Raw genomic sequence first — 22,291 nt, forward strand, 5'->3', positions numbered from 1 at the left:
AGGAAGGGGATTGGGAATTGGCATAACAACTAACATTGGGATGGGAGAAAAACGGAGGAAAAACGAGGGGGGGGAAAAACAAGTCAGAGTCCTCGTCTGCACCTTCAGAGTCCGAATGCAGTCAATGCTCGAGTCCAAGTCCAATTCCGAGTCATCAGTGCTCAAGTCCAAGTCGAGTCACGAGTCCTGAAAATCAGTCCAGGACTTGGACTCGAGTACTACAAAACACTGTACTGTATGTATGAGTATGCAAATGCACCCATGTGTGTGTGTGTTGACATGCGAGTGAGTGGCCCCACTGTGGAGCTTTCCCTCCCAGGCAGACCTGGCTGTGAGCCAAAAGTCAACCATTATTGGCCAATTAGCAAGGGAGGCATGAATGCACTGCCCTTATAGACATAAAGCACACTGGGCTGTTTGGGTAATCAACAGAGAGCGAGAGAGACAGAGAGAGAAATGGATGGAGGAGGGATAGACTGATCGTTTTTCTCGCAAGGCCAATTTGCGGTATACACAGCTAGAAGTCATTAACGATGCAGCATGTGAGATGTAGATATTGGCATTAGGGCTGGCCGACTAATTGAGTTTCAATTTCAATTATAAGATCATCGAGATCAAACGATTGTTTTGCCGCGTTTCCCTCATTTTGTCTTGTGCTGTAAATGCAGCGCACCCTCCCTTGCGGTGTGCTCCCCCCCCCCCCCCCCCCCCCCCCCCCCCCCACGCCCAAACAGAAGTGGGAGGAGGGAGCCACAGAGCGTTTCTCCAGTTATTTTTAAACATCTTTGGTAACTTGTAGAAGATGACAGACAACCCCCCAAGAGAGGTCAAACAAATACAGTCGTCGTCATATGACGTTCTCAATTTAATTTTTTTTTAAACAGTAATCCTGTTTAATAATTGTGATTTCGATATCAATCAAAATAATTGTGATTGTGATTTTTGCCACTTGTTTGCCTAATTGACATACCGGTATACCTCAAATATGTTCTTCATAAAATTGAGATGGATCAGTGATTTCCTCAACTAGAGCACTATTTTCAACTGTAGCAAGTGCAATAAAATACTTAAAGGGAAACATAGCTGGTCTCAACATGATCAAATATACTTCCATGTGGATTATCCTCAGTGTACTGTATACAAAGGGTTAAACCCAGTGCCACGGTGTGATAGACTGTCAATGCGGTTTGGTGGATAATTCGCCAAGTGTGAGACTGTGGCAATTATGTTGTTATTTAATTTAATTTATTATTTGTATTTCCTTTTCTTTGAGCTTGCTAACAGGCTGGCAGGAGGGTGTGAGGACAAACGCAGCGAGGCTGTGGGCGGGGGTCCAGATGGGGGTGATTGGTGTCGGCTATGGGCACAGGGCAGAATAGCAATGAAGCTAGTTTGCCTAATTGTAACCCTGCAGTAGCTCTGAGAGTGGTGTGTGTGTGTGTGTGTGCGTGCGTGCGTGCGCGCGCGCGCGTGTGTGTGTGTGTGTGTGTTTGTGTGTGTGTGTGTGTGTGTGTGTGTGTGTATACTCTTGCTGTGTGTCTCTGTGTGTGTGTGTGTGTGTGTGTGTGTGTGTGTGTGTGTGTGTGTGTGTGTGTGTGTGTGTGTGTGTGTGTCTGTGTGTGTGCGCACGCGTGTGTGTGTGTGTGTGTGTGTGTGTGTGTGTGTGTGTGTATACTCTTGCTGTGTGTCTCTGTGTGTGTGTGTGTGTGTGTGTATACTCTTGCTGTGTGTGTGTGTGTGTGTGTGTGTGTGTGTGTGTGTATACAGGCTTGATCCACATGGAAGGCCAGGCAGACAGGCTGGGAGTTGAAAAGATTTAGCATAATTTGTATATATTTTTAGTTTCAGTTTCAATCCAAAACCAAATAATTATATTCAGTATAAACCAACCTGATGAAACTCCCTTGTGAAACACGTTGTTCGTCTTTCTATCATGAAAAACACAATGAAATTAAGATAGTGGCTGTATCACGATTAGGAGTTGGGAGGAGAATATCAATACTTCCCCTCGCAATATTTGATCTATATGTGATGCGTCAGTACCATCATGTTTTCATTGTTTAAGTTTACGTTTATTTATAAATGTTTTACCCAGGGATCGTCAGTTCGAGCCCAGCGCTCCACATTGCTTTCAGTTTAGCTGGTCGTCCATACTAATACACATTGGCCGTATTAGAGGGTGGGAAACTGATGGGTGGGGATCGGGCGTTGTGGACAGCGACTCCTACAGGTCGGTTGGTGCACCTGCGCAGTAGAATCAGGAAGTGTCGGGGGCAGCGTGAGCCTCCCACGCGTTACTCCTCGCCACTGAGAGATCGAGCTGCGCAGGTGAAAAGATGCGACTGCTGTTACCTCAAGTACCGGAGGGGACTTGTCACTTGTGCTATGTATGACTTAGTCCACATTGCAGCCGGCTTGTGGGAGGCAAGAAACAGCGTCCGTGACAGGGGAGGGTTGAATTGGATGATACGAAATTGGGATGGGAGAAAATATAGAAAAATGGGAGAAAAAGTCGATACAAAAAAAAAAATTTACCCAGGGACAGTGCACATTAATCAACATCTTCAGTTTCCACATCAATGTAAATGTGCCAGAATTAGCTAATGAGCTAGTTTTCATCTGTAGTCCCTGCCTATTATGCATGTCTTTATTAGGGCTGGGCACCGAAAACCGGTTCTAATAGGAACCGGTTCCTAACTTCCGGTTCTGGAACCGGAAGTAACATATTTGCATTTCGATTCTTAATTTCGATTCTTACATTTTTTTTTTTTTTACTTTAATAATACCCTAGTTACAATACAGCAACCAAATTAAACTGTATCAAGTCAACTGAAAATGTGAATAGTATGAAAAAATTATTAAAATCTCCTGTGAAATAAGCTGTGACCTGTTTTAACCTGCACCTCAAAGAATCGGAATCGAGAATCGTTTAGAACAGGAATCGATATGGAGAATCGGAATCGGAACCGGAATCGTTCAAATCCAAACGATGCCCGACCCTACTCTTCATGGTGTGGGAGGAGACCCAGGCGAACACGGGGAGAACATGCAGACTCCACACAGAGAGGCCCCCTGCTGGGCGGCTGGGTGGCGCAGCGGACATTGCGCTCGTCACCAATGCAAGATACACCGGGTTCGACTCCGGCTTGGGCCGGCTGTCATACTAACTCAATTGGCAGAGTTAGCGGGTGGGAAGTCGATGGGTGGTAATCTGGACGTTGTGGACAGCGACTCCTACAGGTCGGTGTTGGGGGACGCCCTGCACAGCAGAGACAGGAAAATGGCGGGGGGGGGTAGTGTGAGCCTCCCACACGCTACACCTCGCCAAATGAGAGTCCGTGCTGGCAGGTGAAAAGATGTGACAGGCTGCCTCCACGTGTATCGGAGGGGACATGCGATGCAAGGCTTCTATCCTCCCTACAACCGGCCAGTGGGGGGGCATATGCGAGCAACGTTCAAGACAGGGGGAGGGGAGAAATTGGCACGGCTAAATTGGGATGGGAGAAACATTTTTAAAAGAGGAGAACAAGTGGATAAAAAAAAAAGAAGGCGGTCAGGTGGCGTAGCGGAGATTGTGCTCGTCACCAATGCAAGAGGCTGTGGTCTCGACTCCCGGAGAGTCAGCATTGCCTTGGCTCGGGCTGATCGCTATACTAACTCGTTTGGCTGAGTTAGGGGGAGGGAAGCCGTGGGTGGGGCCTGGGCGTTGTGGACAGCGACCCCTACAGTTCGGTCGGGGCGCCTGCACAGCGAGGGTAGGATCTGGAGAGAGGTAGTGTGACCTTCCACACGTTACACTCTCCCAGTGAGAATCTGCGCGGCCAGGCTGGCTGCCGGCTGGCTGCACATGCGTCGGAGGAAAGCATGTGACAGTCTCCGGCCTCCCGGACCAACAGTAGGGGGGGGGTGCGCAACAACCAGGAAGGGGGTTGGGAATTGGCATAACGACTAACAGTGGGATGGGAGAAAAATCGGAAAAAAGGAGGGAGAAAAAAGATTAAAAAAAAAATAAAAAAAAAAATAAATAAAAAAAAACCCTACTGGGGTTCAAAGCCAGCAGTGCTGACCACTGTGCCACCGTGCCGCCCTTTCTACTTTTTGCAACTTATGAAATAGGATTTCATCACCTTATTGGAGAAATGTGTTCACAAAATAGTCTTTGAGGATTTCTTTGTACCCCGGTTTCTGAATATGTATCATGTTTTCAAATGTAAATGGTAAATGGACTGCATTTATATTATAGTGCTTTCATCCAAAGTGTGTTACAACTTATGCCTTCATACCCATTCGCCCACACGTTCACACACAGACAGCAACCATGCAAGGTGCTGCCAACCTGCTCATCGGGAGCAGTTAGGGGTCTCGGTTAAGTGTCTCTCGCTGTGTGTGTGTGTGTGTGTGTGCGTGTGCGTGTGTGTGTCTCTGTGTGTGTGTGTGTGCGTGTGCGTGTGTGTGTCTCTGTGTGTGTGTGTGTGTGTGCGTGTGTGTGTGTGTGTGTGTGTGTGTGTGTGTGTGTGCGTGTGTGTGTGTGTGTGTGTGTGTGTGCGTGTGCGTGTGTGTGTGCGTGTGTGTGTGGGTGTGTGTGTGTGTGTGTGTGTGTGTGCGTGTGTGTTAACTGGCTTCACAGTCGAGTCACGTCACCACTTTGTTTCCTGACAATTGAAGCCTCTCAAACCTAATGAAGCATTTTAACACAGACCTCTGAAAACATCTACTATAATCACCATCACTTCTTTCTCTCTCTCTATCTATCCTTATATCTCTCTCTTTCTCCTCTCCTCTCTCCTTCTCCCTATCTCTCCTTCTTTTCCTCCCCCCCTATCTCCCTCCATCTCTCTCCTTATTTTCCTTCCCCTCTCTCTCCCTCCCTCTCTCTCCTTATTTTCCTTCCCCTCTCTCTCCCTCCATCTCTCTCTCCTTATTTTCCTTCCCCTCTCTCTCCCTCCCTCTCTCTCCTTCTTTTCCTTCCCCTCTCTCTCCCTCCCTCTCTCTCCTTCTTTTCCTTCCCCTCTCTCTCCCTCCATCTCTCTCTCCTTATTTTCCTTCCCCTCTCTCTCCCTCCCTCTCTCTCCTTCTTTTCCTTCCCCTCTCTCTCCCTCCCTCTCTCTCCTTCTTTTCCTTCCCCTCTCTCTCCTCCATCTCTCTCTCCTTATTTTCCTTCCCCCTCTCTCCTCCTTCTCTCTCCTTATTTCCTTCCCCTCTCTCTCCCTCCCTATCTCTCCTTCTTTTCTTCCTCCCTCTCTTCCTCCCTCTCTCTCCTTCTTTTCCTTCCCTCTCTCTCTCTCCCTCCTCTCTCTCCTTATTTTCCTTCCCCTCTCTCTCCCTCCCTCTCTCTCCTTCTTTTCCTTCCCTCTCCCCTCCCTCTCTCTCCTTATTTCCTTCCCTCTCTCTCCCTCCTCTCTCTCCTTCTTTTCCTTCCCTCTCTCTCCCTCCCTCTCTCTCCTTCTTTTCCTTCCCCTCTCTCCTCTCACTCTCTCTCCTTCTTTTCCTCCCCCCTCCCTCCATCTCTCTTCCTTATTTTCCTCCCCTCTCTCTCCCTCCATCTCTCTCCTTCTTTTCCTTCCCCTCTCTCTCCCTCCCTCTCTCTCCTTATTTTCCTTCCCTCTCTCTCCCTCCCTCTCTCTCCTTCTTTTCCTTCCCCTCTCTCTCCCTCCTCTCGCTCCTTCTTTTCCTTCCCCTCTCTCCTTCCCCTCTCTCTCCTTCTTTTCCTCCCCCTCTCCCTCCATCTCTCTCTCCTTATTTCCTTCCTCTCTCTCTCCCCCTCCCTCTCTCTCCTTCTTTTCCTTCCCCTCTCTCTCCTTCCTCTCTCCTTTCTATCAGACACAAGATGAACTGCAAATAGAAGCAGCTCGTACTTTTAATTCGGGTCTGCTGACATTTGGATATATTGCACGAGGGTATTGCATCGAGGTGGTGGCCTTCGTCTCGGATTGCTTCATAGTAAAGAAATGCCAGGGTGACTCTTTGTTCGTGTGTGTGTGTGTGTGTGTGTGTGTGTGTGTGTGTGTGTGTGTGTGTGTGTGTGTGTGTGTGTGTGTGTGTGTGGTGGTGCGTGTGCGCGTGTGCGCGCGAGCGCGTGTGTGTGTGCGTGTGTGTGTGTGTGTGTATATTCTGTTATGTGTGTGTTCCTTTTTCTTCATGACTTTTTCTGTGTGTGTGTGCGTGTGTGTGTGTGTGTGTGTGTGTGTGTGTGTGTGTGTGCGTGTGCGTGTGTGTGACTGGAAAGGTTAAAAAACGTGAAAAGAAACATGTATCAAAAGCACTTGGGAATTGACATCGGCTGTTCCCAAAATGTGATGAAAATGCAACGATTGTCGGGTTAGAGTTAGACATCCTGTGGATAATAAAATGATGGTTTAGCGGTTATGTTTTTAAGAACACCTGCCCCAAAGTGCCTTGCTCAAAGGTAACATCACTCGTTCCTCACTCGGGTGCTCCCGGCCGCTCTGCGATCATAACACCACCACCACGTCTCTACCCTCAGGCTAAAAGCCCCCTGCGGTGAATGTAACGTCGGTGTAACATGTACAGTATAGTAACACCAGCGTGCCTCTGTGGTCCCTCCAGGTCTGGCGGTGTCTCTGCAGCTCCTCCACGGGGACATCGAGCAGCTGAGGAGGGAGTACATGGTGCTCTTCACCAGGGGGGTCTCCATCACCAGGAAGCTAGGCTTCTCTGACATCATCATGCCAGGTAAGACCCCACGCCGCACACACATTCAGTACATTCAGCCGACTTACAAGTTCTGTACGGCAAGTCGGCAGGAACGGTACAACTCTCATCAGTTAAGCAGCTAAGTAACGTTGTTCATCAAACAGTGTTGCACTTGAGCGCTACAGTTTTGAGTGCATATTAGGATAGACATATACTGTATGAAACGGAGGGCTAGGGCCTCCACGGGTTGCGTTTGATAGAGCTGAACGAATACACTGGCATAAATCAATTACCCTTTCCTGTCAACAACAACATATTAAAGGCTATTACAGAACAAAGTAGTCTTATTAGCAGGGCTTTCCTACACAGCCGCACCCAAAAGTCTACTTAGACCTTTTGAACTAAACAGGAAAGTCTCAGTGGTCCTCTGTATCCGGGAGACTCGGGAGCTGCACCGGCCGGGACACAGGGCGCAGCCTCGCAGGTATGTTCTGTCCTTCACCTGGACAGCTGCGGTGCGGATGCGCTCGTCAGTTCCAGGGTACGTCTGGGTGACCTTCCCAGCGGCCAGAGTGCCCGAGGAGGCTGTGGGTCAACGATGAGGGCCACCTGGCCGAGTGACTGTTTCTTGCCGTCCTTCCTCCACTTCTGCCTCTCCGGGGCCCTATCTTGGTGTAAGATGGCCCAAAACAGTCTACTCTGGTGGAATAGAATGGGGGCTTGTAGGGGCGCAGGCGACAGGGCGGAAGGGCGGCCATTTTAGCATGTCGGGCTTTGCTCGCCGCAGATGTCGTCTTATTAGCAGGGCTTTCCTACACTGTAAGCATTGAAGGTAGTACTATAGGCTTAGTCGATTACTCAGTGGCAAAGTGCATGATTGCAAAAGTCGTGATTGAAGACCACACACATTAGGCGACTCCACTCCATTTTTCACCCCAAAAAAATGTGGGTGCAAGAGCTCACGTGAACATTGCACAGCCTCACGATGTCAGAGCCCCCCGTTCATTGTCTGTGGAGCAGAAGATGCTCTGATTAAAATACAGACTTCTTATGTAGGTTCTGAAATCAGCCGGCGTTCCCCCTTTAGGCCGATACAAGTGCAGGCGGGGGGAGGTGTCTGGGAGGCGGAGGTGCTGCTGGGTGCAGGTTGCAGGTTGCAGGTTGCATTGAAGTTAACCCTTTCACTGCCACACGACAGCCGGTTAACCCTTTCACTGTGACAATACAGAAGGTTAGCCCTTTACTATCACACAACCGACGGCGATGCTCCATCATTAGCATCATTAGCTCCGCATTTGGAGCATCGCCGTCGGTTGTGTGATAGTAAAGGGTTAACCGGCTGTCGTGTGGCAGTGAAAGGGTGGGCAGCCATTTTGCAATTCGTTCCCACCAGCTTCTCCTATAGACTCGTTGGTCCTGGATACGGTCTGATCACAATCATGCATATGAACAATGTAGAGAGATGCAGCAGCAGAATGAGCAGACAGAGCGGTGAGAATATTTTGAGAATGGCGGCCCATACGATCACAGAAGATCCCTCACATGTATTACACACAGTATACGAGCTGCTACACAGTAAATTTCGCAGAGTAAATTTTACTCAAACTGAGTCCATTTGAGCCCAAGTGAGTCAAATGTTACTCAGTTTGAGTAAAATGTACTCAGTTTGAGTAAAATGTACTCAGTTTGAGTAAAATGTACTCAGCGAAATTCACTGTGTACCCTCATCTGCGCCTCAGATCCCCCAGAGTGGAAACTGAAAAGATACAAAATAAAAATAAACCTCAGGCTACACACGGATAGCACGATATATAATAACCTTGAGAGGGAAGGAAGGGGTTAATTACATTGTCTCAATGTCTTGTCTGTATGTCTGTCTATGTGCTGTAACATGGTTGTTTTATGTCGTGTGTTACGCAGTACTATTGTGTGTTCTGACGCAAAACACACTTCTGTATCAACAGACAATAAATAACTATCTTATCTCATCCAGGCCAGCAGTATAACCAGTAAGAGTAGGTACGGGATATATACATATTGATATAGTATATACAGCTATTTAAAAAGGATTACATGCAGGTATATTCAGACAGATGTGGATAAATAATAATAATTAAAAGAAAATAATAATAAAAAAAAAATATATATATATATATGTGTATGGTATATACACCATTAGTGTACATGTTATCATACATCGTTATATGGGTAGACTATAGTTTGAGGTAGGGAGTTATGATTACAGTGTAACCATAGCATGTAACATCCTCTGACATTCTCCTGGGAGGTTCACAAAAAACTCTGGCACATGCTGTCAGTCTCCACCATATATGGTTGCCATGGAAATACTCAAAACCCTCTGCCTGCGGCGTGTGCATGTTTGATACGTGAATTGAAGATGAAGGGTTGAGGTGTAAGTAGAGCTTGCATAGAGTTGCGTAGAGCACGATGTTGTGTAATGACAGGCGGTCTTCAATAGAACCCCCCCCCCCCCCCCCCCCCCCCACGGTCCCCCAGGCTGCAGTCGGTCGTAGCAACATGCACCTCGGTTGCCTTGGCAACAAACACATACACCCTCTTGAACATGATGATGTCCATTGCAGGCTATTCTACTTTCAATTCAATTCCATCTTCATTTAACCTAGAGAGCAAGCTCTCATTTACAACGACATCGAGAGGCACGGTGCATCGTACAAAAACAATATAGAGACGGAAAAAGTCAATCAATTAAACGATTTAAATTAATTAACTATGGACTGAGATGAAAATGGTCGGTTATAGCTTTAAAAACTGACCAATGGATACTAAAGTATTGCGTTTTAAAGTGCATGGCAAAACATTCCACGTGTCGAGGGCACAGAAGCCAAAAGCAGTGCACACTCTGGGGACCTTAAGCCATTGGTCAGAACGAGTATGATAAGGTCAGGATTCAATGTCCCGTGTGTAGAGATTTTGAGATTATGTGTAAAATAAATCAGCAGTGTTTTATTTTTTTTTTGTTGCAAAGTGCCCCTTTAAGTAGCGAGGTAAAGAGGGATGGCTGCAGGTAGCTTCTCTCACACGTGTGGTGTTGTATATTATTATTATTATATATAGCATATTTAGTAGGGATGCACGATAATTATCGGGCCGATAATTATCGGGCCGATATCAGCAATTATGACGTCATCCCGATAAACTCGATAACGTTATTGATAGCTCCGATAACATATAATAAATTTTTTGGTTAAAAGAAATCCGGTGTGGGTGGATTTGGATGAAGGGCGCTTGTTTTTATTATAGCCTCCTCCCGTTTTGCCAGTACTGTGGTAAAACTGATAGCGTGTGGTTTAGGAACAGGGAGTTTTTCACAAATCGAGCGCTCCCTTTCTTGGCTGTGACGTAGTCACGTTCATAGGCGCCCACTTAACGGAGCAGACGATGCACGGGCTCCAGGACTATTGAACTTGGGGGAGCAAGCTTGTCTCTTTGCTCCCTCACTTTTTGATCATATCATATGATATAAATATCCCCCCCAATATATAAATCTTATCGAACCATAACTACGTAATTTCAATCAAATTAATAATACGCAATGACACTTAATAGCAAGTTTTTAAGTTTCCAAAGATTGTGTGACCCCCCACTTTAATGGTTTGATCCAGTGCCCACGGGCCACGGTTCGTCGGCATGACGTATACGACATGTTGGGGGAGGCGGCTTTTTCGAAAGCCCTTGAAAAATTCAGGCTGGATATTGGATAACATTGTGACTCGTGAGGATTATTCTTCTGCGTTTACATCAAAATGGAGCAAATCATCACGTAAGTCGAACACTGTGACTGTATACTAAATGCGCAAACAGATTGAAACTGAATATTTCTCGTATGGTGAGCCTCGGCGCTGCACCCAGTGCACCGAGTGAATCCAGAGATACAGGATGGTGCGCAGGCGCTGTGATCACCCAACGGCGGAAATAATGCCGCTTTGAGCAGTTTATAAAAAAATATTAAAAATATTTATTAGCAACACCGAGCTTTCAAACCATCCCGTATCTCTGTGCGAACCCCTCGTGCAACTGTGAGCACCTTTGTAATGTCTCTGTGATACTTGCAACTAACGAACGGTTCGGCCAGAACCAGTCCTTCATGGTAAATCTAGGTTGGTTTCCCATTGAGGAGCAAGTGACTGTGGATTCACTCGGTGCAGCACAGTCACGAAAGGGGACCCTGATGTAAACAAGACAAACGTCTTTCTCTGGTCTGCATCCCCTTAACAATGGTGTGTATTGAGCCGTACTGTATTGTACCCATTCTGCAATCTGTTAAATAAAGTTTTCATTCATTCAGCCGCCGCGCTCACTGGGGCTATTGATAGCGTCAATTAGTTGTTGTTGTTGTTGTTGTTGGTGCTGCGGATGTGAACGGGGCTGGAGGGGCTTTAGGAGGATGGGAAAGTTATTATTATTATTATTATAATAGTAATTGGCTATCATACGTGCCTAGCTAGCGTTAGCTAAAAGAGCCCTCGCAGTGAAGTTATTATTATTATAGCTATCATACTGCAATATAAACTGAGTTTTATAGTGAAAAGAGCAGCTTTATTTTGGTCAAGATTGAAGGCTCTATATTGCAGGAAATTGCACATACAGGTGTTCATTAAATGTAAAAAAATCTGCCGTGGAGGGGTCGTGCCGGACCCCCTCCAAACCACCCCTTGCAAAAAAAAAAAAAAAAAAAAAAAAAAATTGCACCCCCACTTTCAACTATAACTAGGCGGCCATGGTCACGTTACATTCGGAGACAGACAGTCGATCTGCCAATTACGTCCCACGGCTTGCACCCACCTCTTCTTCTTACCACCAATCAGAAGCTCTCGTTCGTTTATTTACCTCCGGATTGTCAGCCATTACTCTACTCGGAGCTAACGTTATCTCCCCGCCAGCCACATTGACAAGTACCAGCGCTTATAGATTACTGGCAAATGTCTTGTTGCACTTGGCAACGAGCGTTGTCAGCATCGACTTTAGTAAAATAGACCCAGACTTTTGAACATTTCGTTCTCTCCGCCATTATGAGAGCAGAGCTGTCTGTACTGAGTCGGCAGCGCAGCACCCGTGTGAGTGAGTGTGTGTGTGTGTGTGGGAGGGAGCCCGCTCGCAGGCAGAGACAGAGGCAGGAGAGATAATAGACAACGGCCAACAAGATTAGTTTGCGACGTTTAAATTCCTCAAAAAAAAACTCCATAATTTCTCGAGTACCGATAGCAGTACCGATGACGTCGGAGCTTATAAATACTAAAAAAAAAAAAAAAAATGTTGATAAAAAAAAAATATATATATATACAGTTAAAAAAAATATTATAATACAATAAATATCGGTTATCGGTATCGGTATCGGCTTGAGGAGCATAAAGTTATCGGTATCGGTGTCAAAAAATCAATATCGTGCATCCCTAATATTTAGCACAGGTCCCTGTCGATGATGGCTACAAGCGGACCAAACACACAACATAATTCTGTAGATTAAAAACCCCAAGGCTCTCGTTTCCTACAATCCAACCATGTCAGAGTTTAGGATTTAACAGGAATTATATATAATGTATATTATATTATATCTATATATATATAAGTGCTCTCCGTCACCATGTCCAATTTACTCATTCATGAACAGTTGGACGTCAGGGGGCATATTTTGGATGGGTATTCAGCGGAGAGCTGTTAGCTTGTTGAGTGAGGAGAGCAGTGTCCTCGGGCCCTCGGAGCCTCACTAAAGCAGGCCGGATTGATGTCTCTCTTTTGCCTTAACTGCACCGTCCGTGAACCATGATGGTGAGACTCTGCGTCTCTCTGCTGCTCCAGCTCGGCGGTGTTAACTGTGCCTCTGGGCGATGGAAGTGGTCTCTTCATCTCTCTCTCTCTCTCTCTTTCATGTTCTCTCGTTCTCTTGTTCACTCTTTCTCCTCTCTTGCTTGATCTGCCGTGCTTCTTTTGTGTTTTTCTTTCTTTCTTTCTTTCTTTCTTTCTTTCTTTCTTTCTTTCTTTCTTTCTTTCTTTCTTTCTTTCTTTCTTTCTTTCTTTCTTTCTTTCTTTCTTTCTTTCTTTCTTTCTTTCTTTCTCTTGTTCTCTGTCAGTCACTCTCTGTCTTTCTTATCTCTCTATCTCTCTTTATCTCTCTCTATGTGTGTGTGCTTCTCTCGTTCCCCATCTCATTGTTGCCTTCTTGCATTAGGAAATTGCCCTGTATGTATGTATGTATGTGTGTGTGTGTGTGTGTGTGTGTGTGTGTGTGTGTGTGTGTGTGTGTGTGTGTGTGTGTGTGTGTGTGTGTGTGTGTGTGTGTGTGTGTGTGTGTGTGTGTGTGTGTGTGTGTGTGTGTGTGTGTGTGTGTGTGTGTGTGTGTGTGTGTGTGTGTGTGTGTGTGTGTGTGTGTGTGTGTGTGTGTGTGTGTGTGTGTGTGTGTGTGTGTCTGTTTTTGTACAGGTCAGTGTGTCTTTGATACAGATATGATTTTTTTTGCGCACATCGAGCAAGTGTGTCTGTTTCTACCAATCCCAGGGTTGCCATAGCAACTGTTGTCATCCATTGAAAATCTATCTCAACCCCAGTGATTATGATCGACACTCACACACAGACACAGACACACACACACACACACACACAGACACAGACACACACAAACACAGACACACCACAGTTTGCTTTGAAAGGAAACAGTCCTCTCATCTCTGTGTCAGGGTGCTTTCCATCATTCTATATAGAGAGAAGAGACTGACTATTACTTAATGGTCAATTTTTCACTTTTGTAATTTTGCCATTGAAATGTGTCTCTCACACATCCCACCTTGATACGTACAAAACAAGGACACACACATACAGTCCGTTCCCTATATATTTGTCCGCAGGAAGACGGCCTTATATACACAAACATGCATTTATTTATTTATTTTTAGATTTACAATGTTTTTAATGAGTTTTGTCCGCCCTACGATCATAGCACTTGTTCGACTCTGACTTTATGGGGCTTTAAAATGTGTGTTACACCCAAATGAGGTTTTAATTCTGGTTCAGACCATCTAGCAATGGTGGAATATGAACATGTGGGTGTAGGAGCTCACACAAACACGTCATGGCCTCATGGATTCAGAACCCACTTGGAGGGGTCCTCTCTCCGAGTGTAGCTTTAGGAGCGAGTGGTGCCTGTTCACAAACACTGACTGAACTGTTCCGGGGCGCCTGATTGCTTTTACCAAACGGTTCGTGTTTTCCGCGTTCCCGTTTTGCGCTCTGATTGGCCACTGACGTTTCTGGTCATGTGACATGTGCGCCCAATCGTGTGACGGCAAGTACTTTGGACGGTTAAGATTAGACGCTCTTTCGAAGTTGGTTAAGGTTAGAGTTTGTCTTAGAGCAGGGCGATATCGTGTGACGGCAAGTTCTTTTGCCGGTTAAGCTTATAGGCACTCTTTCGAAGTTGGTTAAGGTTAGAGTGTGGATCGTAGGCGTTAGGTAGTTTGCTGCTGGTCGAGGCGGAAATGGGCGCGTCATGTGATTGGGCGCACATGTCACATGACCAGAAACGTGCGTGGCCAATCAGAGCGCAAAACGGGAACGCGGAAACACAAACCGTTTGGTAAAAGCATAGACGCTTCCGGGGCACAGGAAGAACGTGTGTGGATTCTTAAAAGAGTTTGGGTTCCAAATACCGTATTTTGACCACTAAAGACTTGAGGGCTTTTGGCTGCAGCAAGGCGGCCATGTTTGACTTGCTGCCGGACCACAAAACGATGATGAAAGACAGATATCTCAGTAGTGCAATTTGCATAATGAGCAAATACTGCAAGCAGCATTACTGGGTGTGTTCACATAGTTCTGTGGTTTAGCAGCATACTGTGATTCTCACCATCACAGGATGTTACAGTAAGCTAGTTATCTGGCTGCGTACAACATGTACAGTACAGCCGTGGACTCTGGCACACACACTGACTGTGTACTGTACACTACTACTGTACCTCCACCAAGGTGTTATCACAAGACTGCATGCTGAGAGAGAGAACGAGAGAGAGAGAGAGAGAGAGAGAGAGAGAGAGAGAGAGAGAGAGAGAGAGAGAGATGGAAGACATTGGTGATATATGGAGAGAGGGTGGACAACACTAGTGAGAGATGGAGAGAGAGTGGAGGGAAAGATAGAGAGAGAGAGAGAGAGAGAGAGAGAGAGAGAGAGAGAGAGAGAGAGAGAGAGAGAGACTTGTGTACCACGTGCACGTTTGCGTGTGTGCATGGAGCATAGCTGCCACAATACTCTCCTCATCAGCCCATATCTACAGTATATACAGTAGCTACGTACGCTTCCAAAAGCCTGAACTAATCCTTTACCGACACAAAAAGTGTTGATGACGCAAGTAACACGACATGTATTTTCCACAAGTCATTTAGCTCGTTGTAAAGCAGTGGGAATTCCACATTTCCGAGACGGTTAGTCAGGTTTCCTGACACTTTTCCTGAGGTCATTGTTTTTTCATTGTCTCCGGAACATTCCACAGCTTCTTCCACTCAGGGGGGATGTGTGCTCCGTCACGACCCTGTCACGCCCCACCGCGTCGCTGAGGGTCAGAGGTCAGGGTCAGCACAACATTGATGAGAGTATGATTCAAGATTCAAGATTCAAGAGGTTTATTTGTCACATACATACCAGGGCATACAGTGAAATGCGGGGTGGCCATGCCCGCTTCGATTGTGCAATAATACTAAATAATAAAATAGACATAATAAACAGGTAATAAAAATAGACATAAAATAGACATGATAAAATAGACATGTTAAAGAACTGCAATACAATGTTAGCTACGGATTAAGGCACTGGGTCCTATGTATACTACTAAACGATACTATACAAGAACCACAACGGTTCTTTCCTTAAAGTGACCTTTATTTTCCTTGTTCCTTTAATTAAAGTGTCCTTTCCATTGTGTTTAAAGTGAGCGATTGCACCATGTGTGTTGTGTGTGTGTATGTGTGTGCTCATGTGTGCTTGTGTGTGGAGAGTTCAGTGTTCAGTGTTCTGACGGCCTGGGGGAAGAAGCTGAGCCTGAGTCTCTCCGTTCTCTACGCTCGCCTGACCGCAGCAGCTTGAACAGGCTGTTGTTGGGGTGGTGGGGTTCTTTCATTATTCTACAGGCTCTGGATTTGCACCTCCTGTTATATAAGACCTGCAAGGCTATGAGGGGCGCATTATAAATGCAAATATTAGGGCTGACCCCTATTATTCGATTAGTCGACTAATCGGTCGAAAGGAGCCGTAGTCGACCAGCCAACCTCTTAGTCGAATATAAAATAAATAAATAAATAAAATAAAATTGTATCATTCTTTCCAAAAGAAAATAGGCCTAGAAGCGTGGCTAACGCTAATGGCACGCATACCAGAAGCTAACTGCCTAAGAAAACAGGCACAGAGGCACTGAAAGAGGATTTCACCGTCTAATGAACACACTAGACTAGACCAATATCAAGATGTATCCATCAGTGGACCAATTGCATGCTTTTGCAGAGGACAAGAAGCCTTCAGTCGACTCCTTCAGACATTAAGCACCTCCCACAGCCCAAATGGAATGATAAAAAAAATGAAATAAATATATATATTTTTTTAATATTATACTTTATTTTTCTTTTTTTAGTCAACCAATAGTCGACTAACGGCAAATTTTGGCCAATCATAGTCGACCATCCAAATCCTTAGTCGGGGACAGCCCTAATATCATCATATCATATCATATCATGATGGGGCCAGTTGGCCCCGTCTGTTGTTGTTAGTTGACAGCGATGCAGCGTCTCTGGACGTTCTGTGTGATTTCAGTGTGAGAAACTTGAAGCTTAGTACTGTAACTACTACTAGTTAGCTTGTAACTAAATCAGCTGCTGAAATTGGTTGCATTAACCTAACCAGTTTGGACAGTCATAACTAAGGCAAGTGGCCAATCAACAGTTAAAGATTCCGAGTTCCATTGTCATGGTGACCGTGCATATTCATCTTCTGGCCGGCATGATGAGCCATGTGGCGTCATAGCACATCGTAGTAAGCTAGATCGATATTGAAATATCATATCAATAAATTAGGTCTACTGAATTACTGTGTTGCAAAACACCATTGAAATTAATAAAAACATGTATGCTGTATGACAGAAAAACTGCTGTTTTACAATAAGTGAGTTTAATTCTGTGACATTATGATTTACACATGGCACGTGAAACTACTGTATTCAGTTGTTGCTTAGAGTTAGAGGTGTAACCTATCTGTGTGGTGCAACCGCTTTTTTTTGTAATGCGTACAATCACAAATGAGTAGGAATTGCCGTTATAACTAGGCTACTTTTGAAATTACACACAGCTGGTGCAACAGGCTGCAGAGGTGGATAGTAGTCAAAGGATGCACTGATTATGATACTGGTAATTATATATTGAGCTCATTTTCCAATAGAATTAGAAATCAGTGATTGAATTAAGAATGGGTGAAAGTGTGGACCTTCATATGCTGTGGATGAGTTAGAAAAGAGGAGCTCTTGGCAGAACGATGGACTGTAGAGATGCTCTTGAAATAACGTTGAGTTCATTGCTATTCTCCAAACTGTTCTGCATTTCTATATAATCCATAGCGTGATTATAGTGTTGTAAAATGTCTTGCTTCGACTATTCGACTAGTCGAGGTCAGCCCTAATATATATACTGTATATATATTAGGGCTGACCTCGACTAGTCGACTAATCGATCGAAAGGAGCCGTAGTCGACTGCCAACCTCTTAGTCGAATACAAAAGAATATAATATTATTATATATAGATTTTTTCACTCTTTCCAAAAGCAAAGAGGCCTAGAAGCATGGCTAACGCTAATGGTACAGACATTAAGCACCCCCACAGCCCAAATGGGGGGGGGGGGGGGGGGGGGGTGGCAGTCGACTGCCAGTCCAATACTGTTGACCATTACGGTGGATTGAGATCAAAATCCATTATATATATATATATCGATACTCTGTGTTAGTGATGCACCGATGTGAAAATTGTGGCCGATACCGATATTAATATTGCTGTTCTGGCCGATACCGCTATTTACCGATGTCGATATCTCTGTATAGAAAACACTTTTTTATGATAATCAAATAAAGAGCTATTTTCCAAAACGCTTTTTATTTTTTACTTTTGTAACTTATTTTCAGAAATGACTGATATTTTGAAACTATTTAAGGCCAAAACATGTAAAGATGAAACAAAAAGATTTAAATTAAAAAAAAAATTATATCAGCCCTATCTTGATATCGGACCGATGTGTAAAAAAAACTGCCATATCGGCCGATATTATATCGGCGGCCAATATATCGTGCATCACTACTCTGCGTCACTGTATCGCAATATATATTCCTGTATCAATGTTCTCCCCTCACTCCTAATAACCCGTGCTCTGTGGTCCTCCTTCTGTGCAGGGGAGATCAGGAACGACCTGTACGTCACGCTGGAGAGAGGAGAGTTCGAGAAGGGCGGGAAAACCGTGGCCCGTAACGTGGAGATTACAGTATATATCATGGATATAGACGGACAGTTCCTCAAGGTACAGTACGCACATTGTCATCATTCACTAAAAGTCTCAGACATGTTGTTGTAGGCTACTTGTGTTCCACTAGGTAGCGATTATATGGTCTCACGCAGGGTGCACACTCTTCCTGGCCAATGGTTCAGGAATGAAACATGGAGGCCAAAAGTCAGCGTTTTTTTAACCTCTTAACAGGCACCCAGAAAAGTGGAATTTTTTTAACTTGAACTTGAGGACTGCATACTTTTTTTGCATAGCTTAGCTTTATACTTTAGCAGCACATGCATGAGCCTGGTCTCTTTTGAAAGATAACATTCTGGAGTTAGTACTAATGCAAAAAAGGTAAATCACTTTTAGTGCTAATGAAATAGAGTAACAGAGGTCTCGACTTGAGTTGAACTTGAAGACGCTCGCCTGACATATTGTCATGTAGCCCGAGAACCGAGGCACGTATTTGGTCGAGTGAGGTGGCGTTAGAATGGCGACAAATAGATCTTTCAGTATATCAAACAATGCAGCCCCAAGCCGCTAGACGCTCGCAAAAAGTTCCGTAACTTGCGCGCACGTGCTCGTGAGCATTATGTATACGTCCCGGTGCACGTTATGTGGTTAAAGGGATGTTTTAGGATTTTAAGTCATGCTTCTTGACGTGTGAACGTGCTGAACGCCGAGGCGAGGTCTTTCTGGGCTGGACTGAAAGGACAGATGATAGCAGCACATTTACACCCTGCTGCTGCCTCCACTCTGCACGCAACCATGTCACTCACACACACACACACACACACACACGTCACACACACACACACACACACACACACACACACACACACACACACACACACACACACACACACACACACGCACACACACACACACACACACACACGCACGCACGCACGCACGCACACACACACACACACACACACACACACACACACACACACACACACACAGGGCTCGCGTTGTGTGTGCAGGCGATGCTCATTTAGACTTTTCTTGATCCCTCACTTTCTCACAACTCTTTGTTCTCTCTCTCTCTCCTTCCAATCTGCTCCCTCGCTCGCCGCTTCCAGCCTGGCCTCTCTCTCTTTCTCTTTCTCCTTCGCTCTTTCTTTCTCTCTCTCTCTCTATCCCCCTATGTTTCTGTCTCTCTATCAATTTGGCTCTTGCCAAACCTCAATTATTCTACCTGTCTTTCTCTCTCTCTCCCTCGCCTCTGACCCTCTCTCTCTCTCTCTCTCTCTCTCTCTCTATTTCCCTCTTCCATCCTCTCTCTCCATTACTCCATATCTCAACAGTGTTCCATCCTCTCTCTCTCTCTCGCCATCTCTCACCAGTGTCTTCGTCACAAGCCCATTTTTCCTTCTCATTCTCTGCTTTTATCTGTTATCTCCTGGTATCTTGTCATTGTGTGTGAAATGTTGCACTTACCTGGTGAAAGATAACAGTGTTTCTAGCCTTTGATCATTTAATCCACTCGTCACCTGTGGTTCCGTGGCTCTCTCACCGTCTGCGTTGTGTTTGTTTTACTCGGATATCTCATTAGCTGTCTCACACTGTATCAACCCCGCTAGTACATCCGTAGTCAGAAGAAACTACCGTACTTTTCGCACTATAAGCCGCACCTGACTATAAGCCGCAGCAGCTAAATTGAATGATGTGTACATATATAAGCCGCACTGGACTATAAGCCGCAGGTGTTTTAATGTTTAATTACCATATGTAATTAGCATTGGGACACAATACTGTTGGACAAATAACAAGAATGTACTCATTTACAAGTTGTATTAAGTTTAGCAAATAAGGGAACAGATAAATAACATTTCAATGCAGTCAAAAAAGCAATACTTTGATTTTTACATTTTCGGGTTTGGTCACGTCAAGTCACATATAAGCCGCACCGTTATATAAGCCGCAGGGTCGAAAAATGGGGGAAAAAGCCGCGGCTTATAGTCCGAAAAGTACGGTACTATTCCATAAACAAAGCCTCTGTACCAGATGGAAAACAGTTCTTTCTGTCCTTGAAAAGCATTATAAGGAACTAAATTCATTATTCTAACAATCTCTCTTCTGTCACCCCGCTCGGTGGTTGTGTGCGGCCTAGCTGTCCAAAAGCCTTCCCTGTTAGCCGAAGCTATGGCGATGACGTGGCACCCCCCCCCCCCCCCCCCCCGTGAGGGGAGGAGGGATCATTTCAAAGTCTCTGATCACCGCGTCTGCTCGCCTCCGCTCGCCTCGTCTTAATCTAACTAGACCCCACAGCTTACCGTCTTCAAGTCTCGCGATGCCGACCTCTCTCTCGTGACTGCTACTATGGCAACGGCACTTTTGACCCAAATCACTATAGCAACGGCGATGTTGATATTTTCCGCATCTCTTACCCCAAAACAAACGCTGTGGCTTGGTAAGGCACTTTCTCAAGATCGAGTTAACCTGACGCTGTGTGGCTGTCAGCTGTTGATGTTAACAGCACAGCCCAAATCCTCATCTGCTGCTATTAGTCTGCTGCTAACACACTCTCTCTCTCTCTGTTGTCCTCCTCCTCCGAGATGGCTATGAGTAGATGCTGTCATCCACCGATATTTACATTATATACACATTGAAAAACAAGGCTACTTCCTTCACTGGTATCTTATTATTGTGTGTGAAATGTTATTACCTGGTGTCTTATCACCGTATGCAAAATGTTCTTACCTGGTATCTTATCATTGTATGTGTGCATTTTCCCCCATGTTTAAGATGCCGCGGCCGAAGTCGCCGTGTAGTATATTGTATAGCAGTGTATATATAGGACTCATTACCTGCAATTCGTAAGCTTATAGCATTGTATTGTATTTCATCTTAGTACTTTTTATCATGTCTATTTTATTATTTATTCTATTTTATTCTGTTATTATTTGTATTTTATTTGCTAAATCAAGGCGGGCACGGCCACCATCATTTCACTGCATGTCTCGTGTATATATGTGACTAATAAATAGGGATGTCCAGATAAAAAAAATGTGCTCCGATCCAATCCCGATCATGTGATATTGAGTATCTACCGATACCGATCTTTCCCGATCCGATCAAAAAAAGAAAAAAAAATTTAATCTTTATTAAAAAAAAATGTCATCCCAATTTCTCACATTACATTCACCCTGAATGTTGACGTTATCCAGGTGAAAAGTTAACTTCATTCAAGCGAGGCATTGCAATCCTTGACATAAATCATTTGATGTATAATTAAATCAAAGGAAATGCGTTTGTTTTGGCAAAATTCTTCTGCTCTGTGTGACAATAAATAAATGAATGATGATATGCAATTTAAACCCAAAACTAAGGCCTCGTATGAGTTTAAGACGTGAACATGGTCATGTTTGTTGAAAAAAAAAAATCCCTTTTTTTTTATTTTTTTTTTATCCGATCTTCGGAAAATCACGTGATCGGATCGGGACATCCCTACTAATAAATCTCTTGAATCTTGAATCTTGCCTTTTTTTTTTTAATCACTGTATACACACATGAAGTTGACTTGCCTGGCCTCTGTCCTCCACCCTCCACCCTCCACCCTCAGAGCTTACGTGGCGGCGGGCTCGGGGGAGCCGGGAGGCGACGAGTACCACTCTCTGGTGCTGTACCACAACAACAGCCCGCGCTGGGCGGAGCAGATCAAGCTGCCCATCCCCGTGGACATGTTCCGGGGCGCGCGCACGTCCGCTTCGAGTTCCGCCACTGCTCAGTAAGAGGCTGTGTGTGTGTGTGTGTGTGCGTGTGTGTGTGTGTGTGTGTGTGTGTGCGTGTGTGTGTGTGTGTGTGGGTGTGTGTGTCCGCCTTTTTGTTTGTGTGCGTTCCCCGTTCCCATAATTACAGTGTTTTGTTTCTCCTCACACCTCTTAATGAGACAAAACGCACATTATGACCCAGATAGCTCTCTCTCTCTCTCTCTCTCGTCCTCCTCTCTCTCTCTCTCTCTCTCCTCTCTCTCTCTCTCTCTCTCTCTCTCTCTCTCTCTCTCTCTCTCTCTCTCTCTCTCTCTCTCTCTATCTCTCTATCTCTCTCTATCTCTCTATCTCTCTATCTCTCTATCTCTCTCTCTCTCT

At 45.1% G+C, this 22,291-nt stretch overlaps 1 protein-coding gene across 1 annotated transcript in view; it reads left to right on the top strand.

The window, feature by feature from the left end:
* Positions 1-22,291, top strand: part of dock4b (dedicator of cytokinesis 4b) — a gene marked incomplete at its 3' end in the record, with an annotated part of 397,129 nt that overhangs the window by 189,878 nt on the left and 184,960 nt on the right. Inside the window, 4 exon segments of the mRNA XM_084331105.1 lie at positions 6,568-6,693; positions 18,103-18,232; positions 21,766-21,895; positions 21,898-21,940. Of these exon segments, the coding sequence (XP_084187231.1) occupies positions 6,568-6,693; positions 18,103-18,232; positions 21,766-21,895; positions 21,898-21,940 (429 nt within the window).

The sequence above is a fragment of the Notolepis coatsorum genome (genome assembly GCF_963971535.1).
Source record: "Notolepis coatsorum genome assembly, chromosome: 15".
NCBI classification, from domain to species: domain Eukaryota; kingdom Metazoa; phylum Chordata; class Actinopteri; order Aulopiformes; family Paralepididae; genus Notolepis; species Notolepis coatsorum.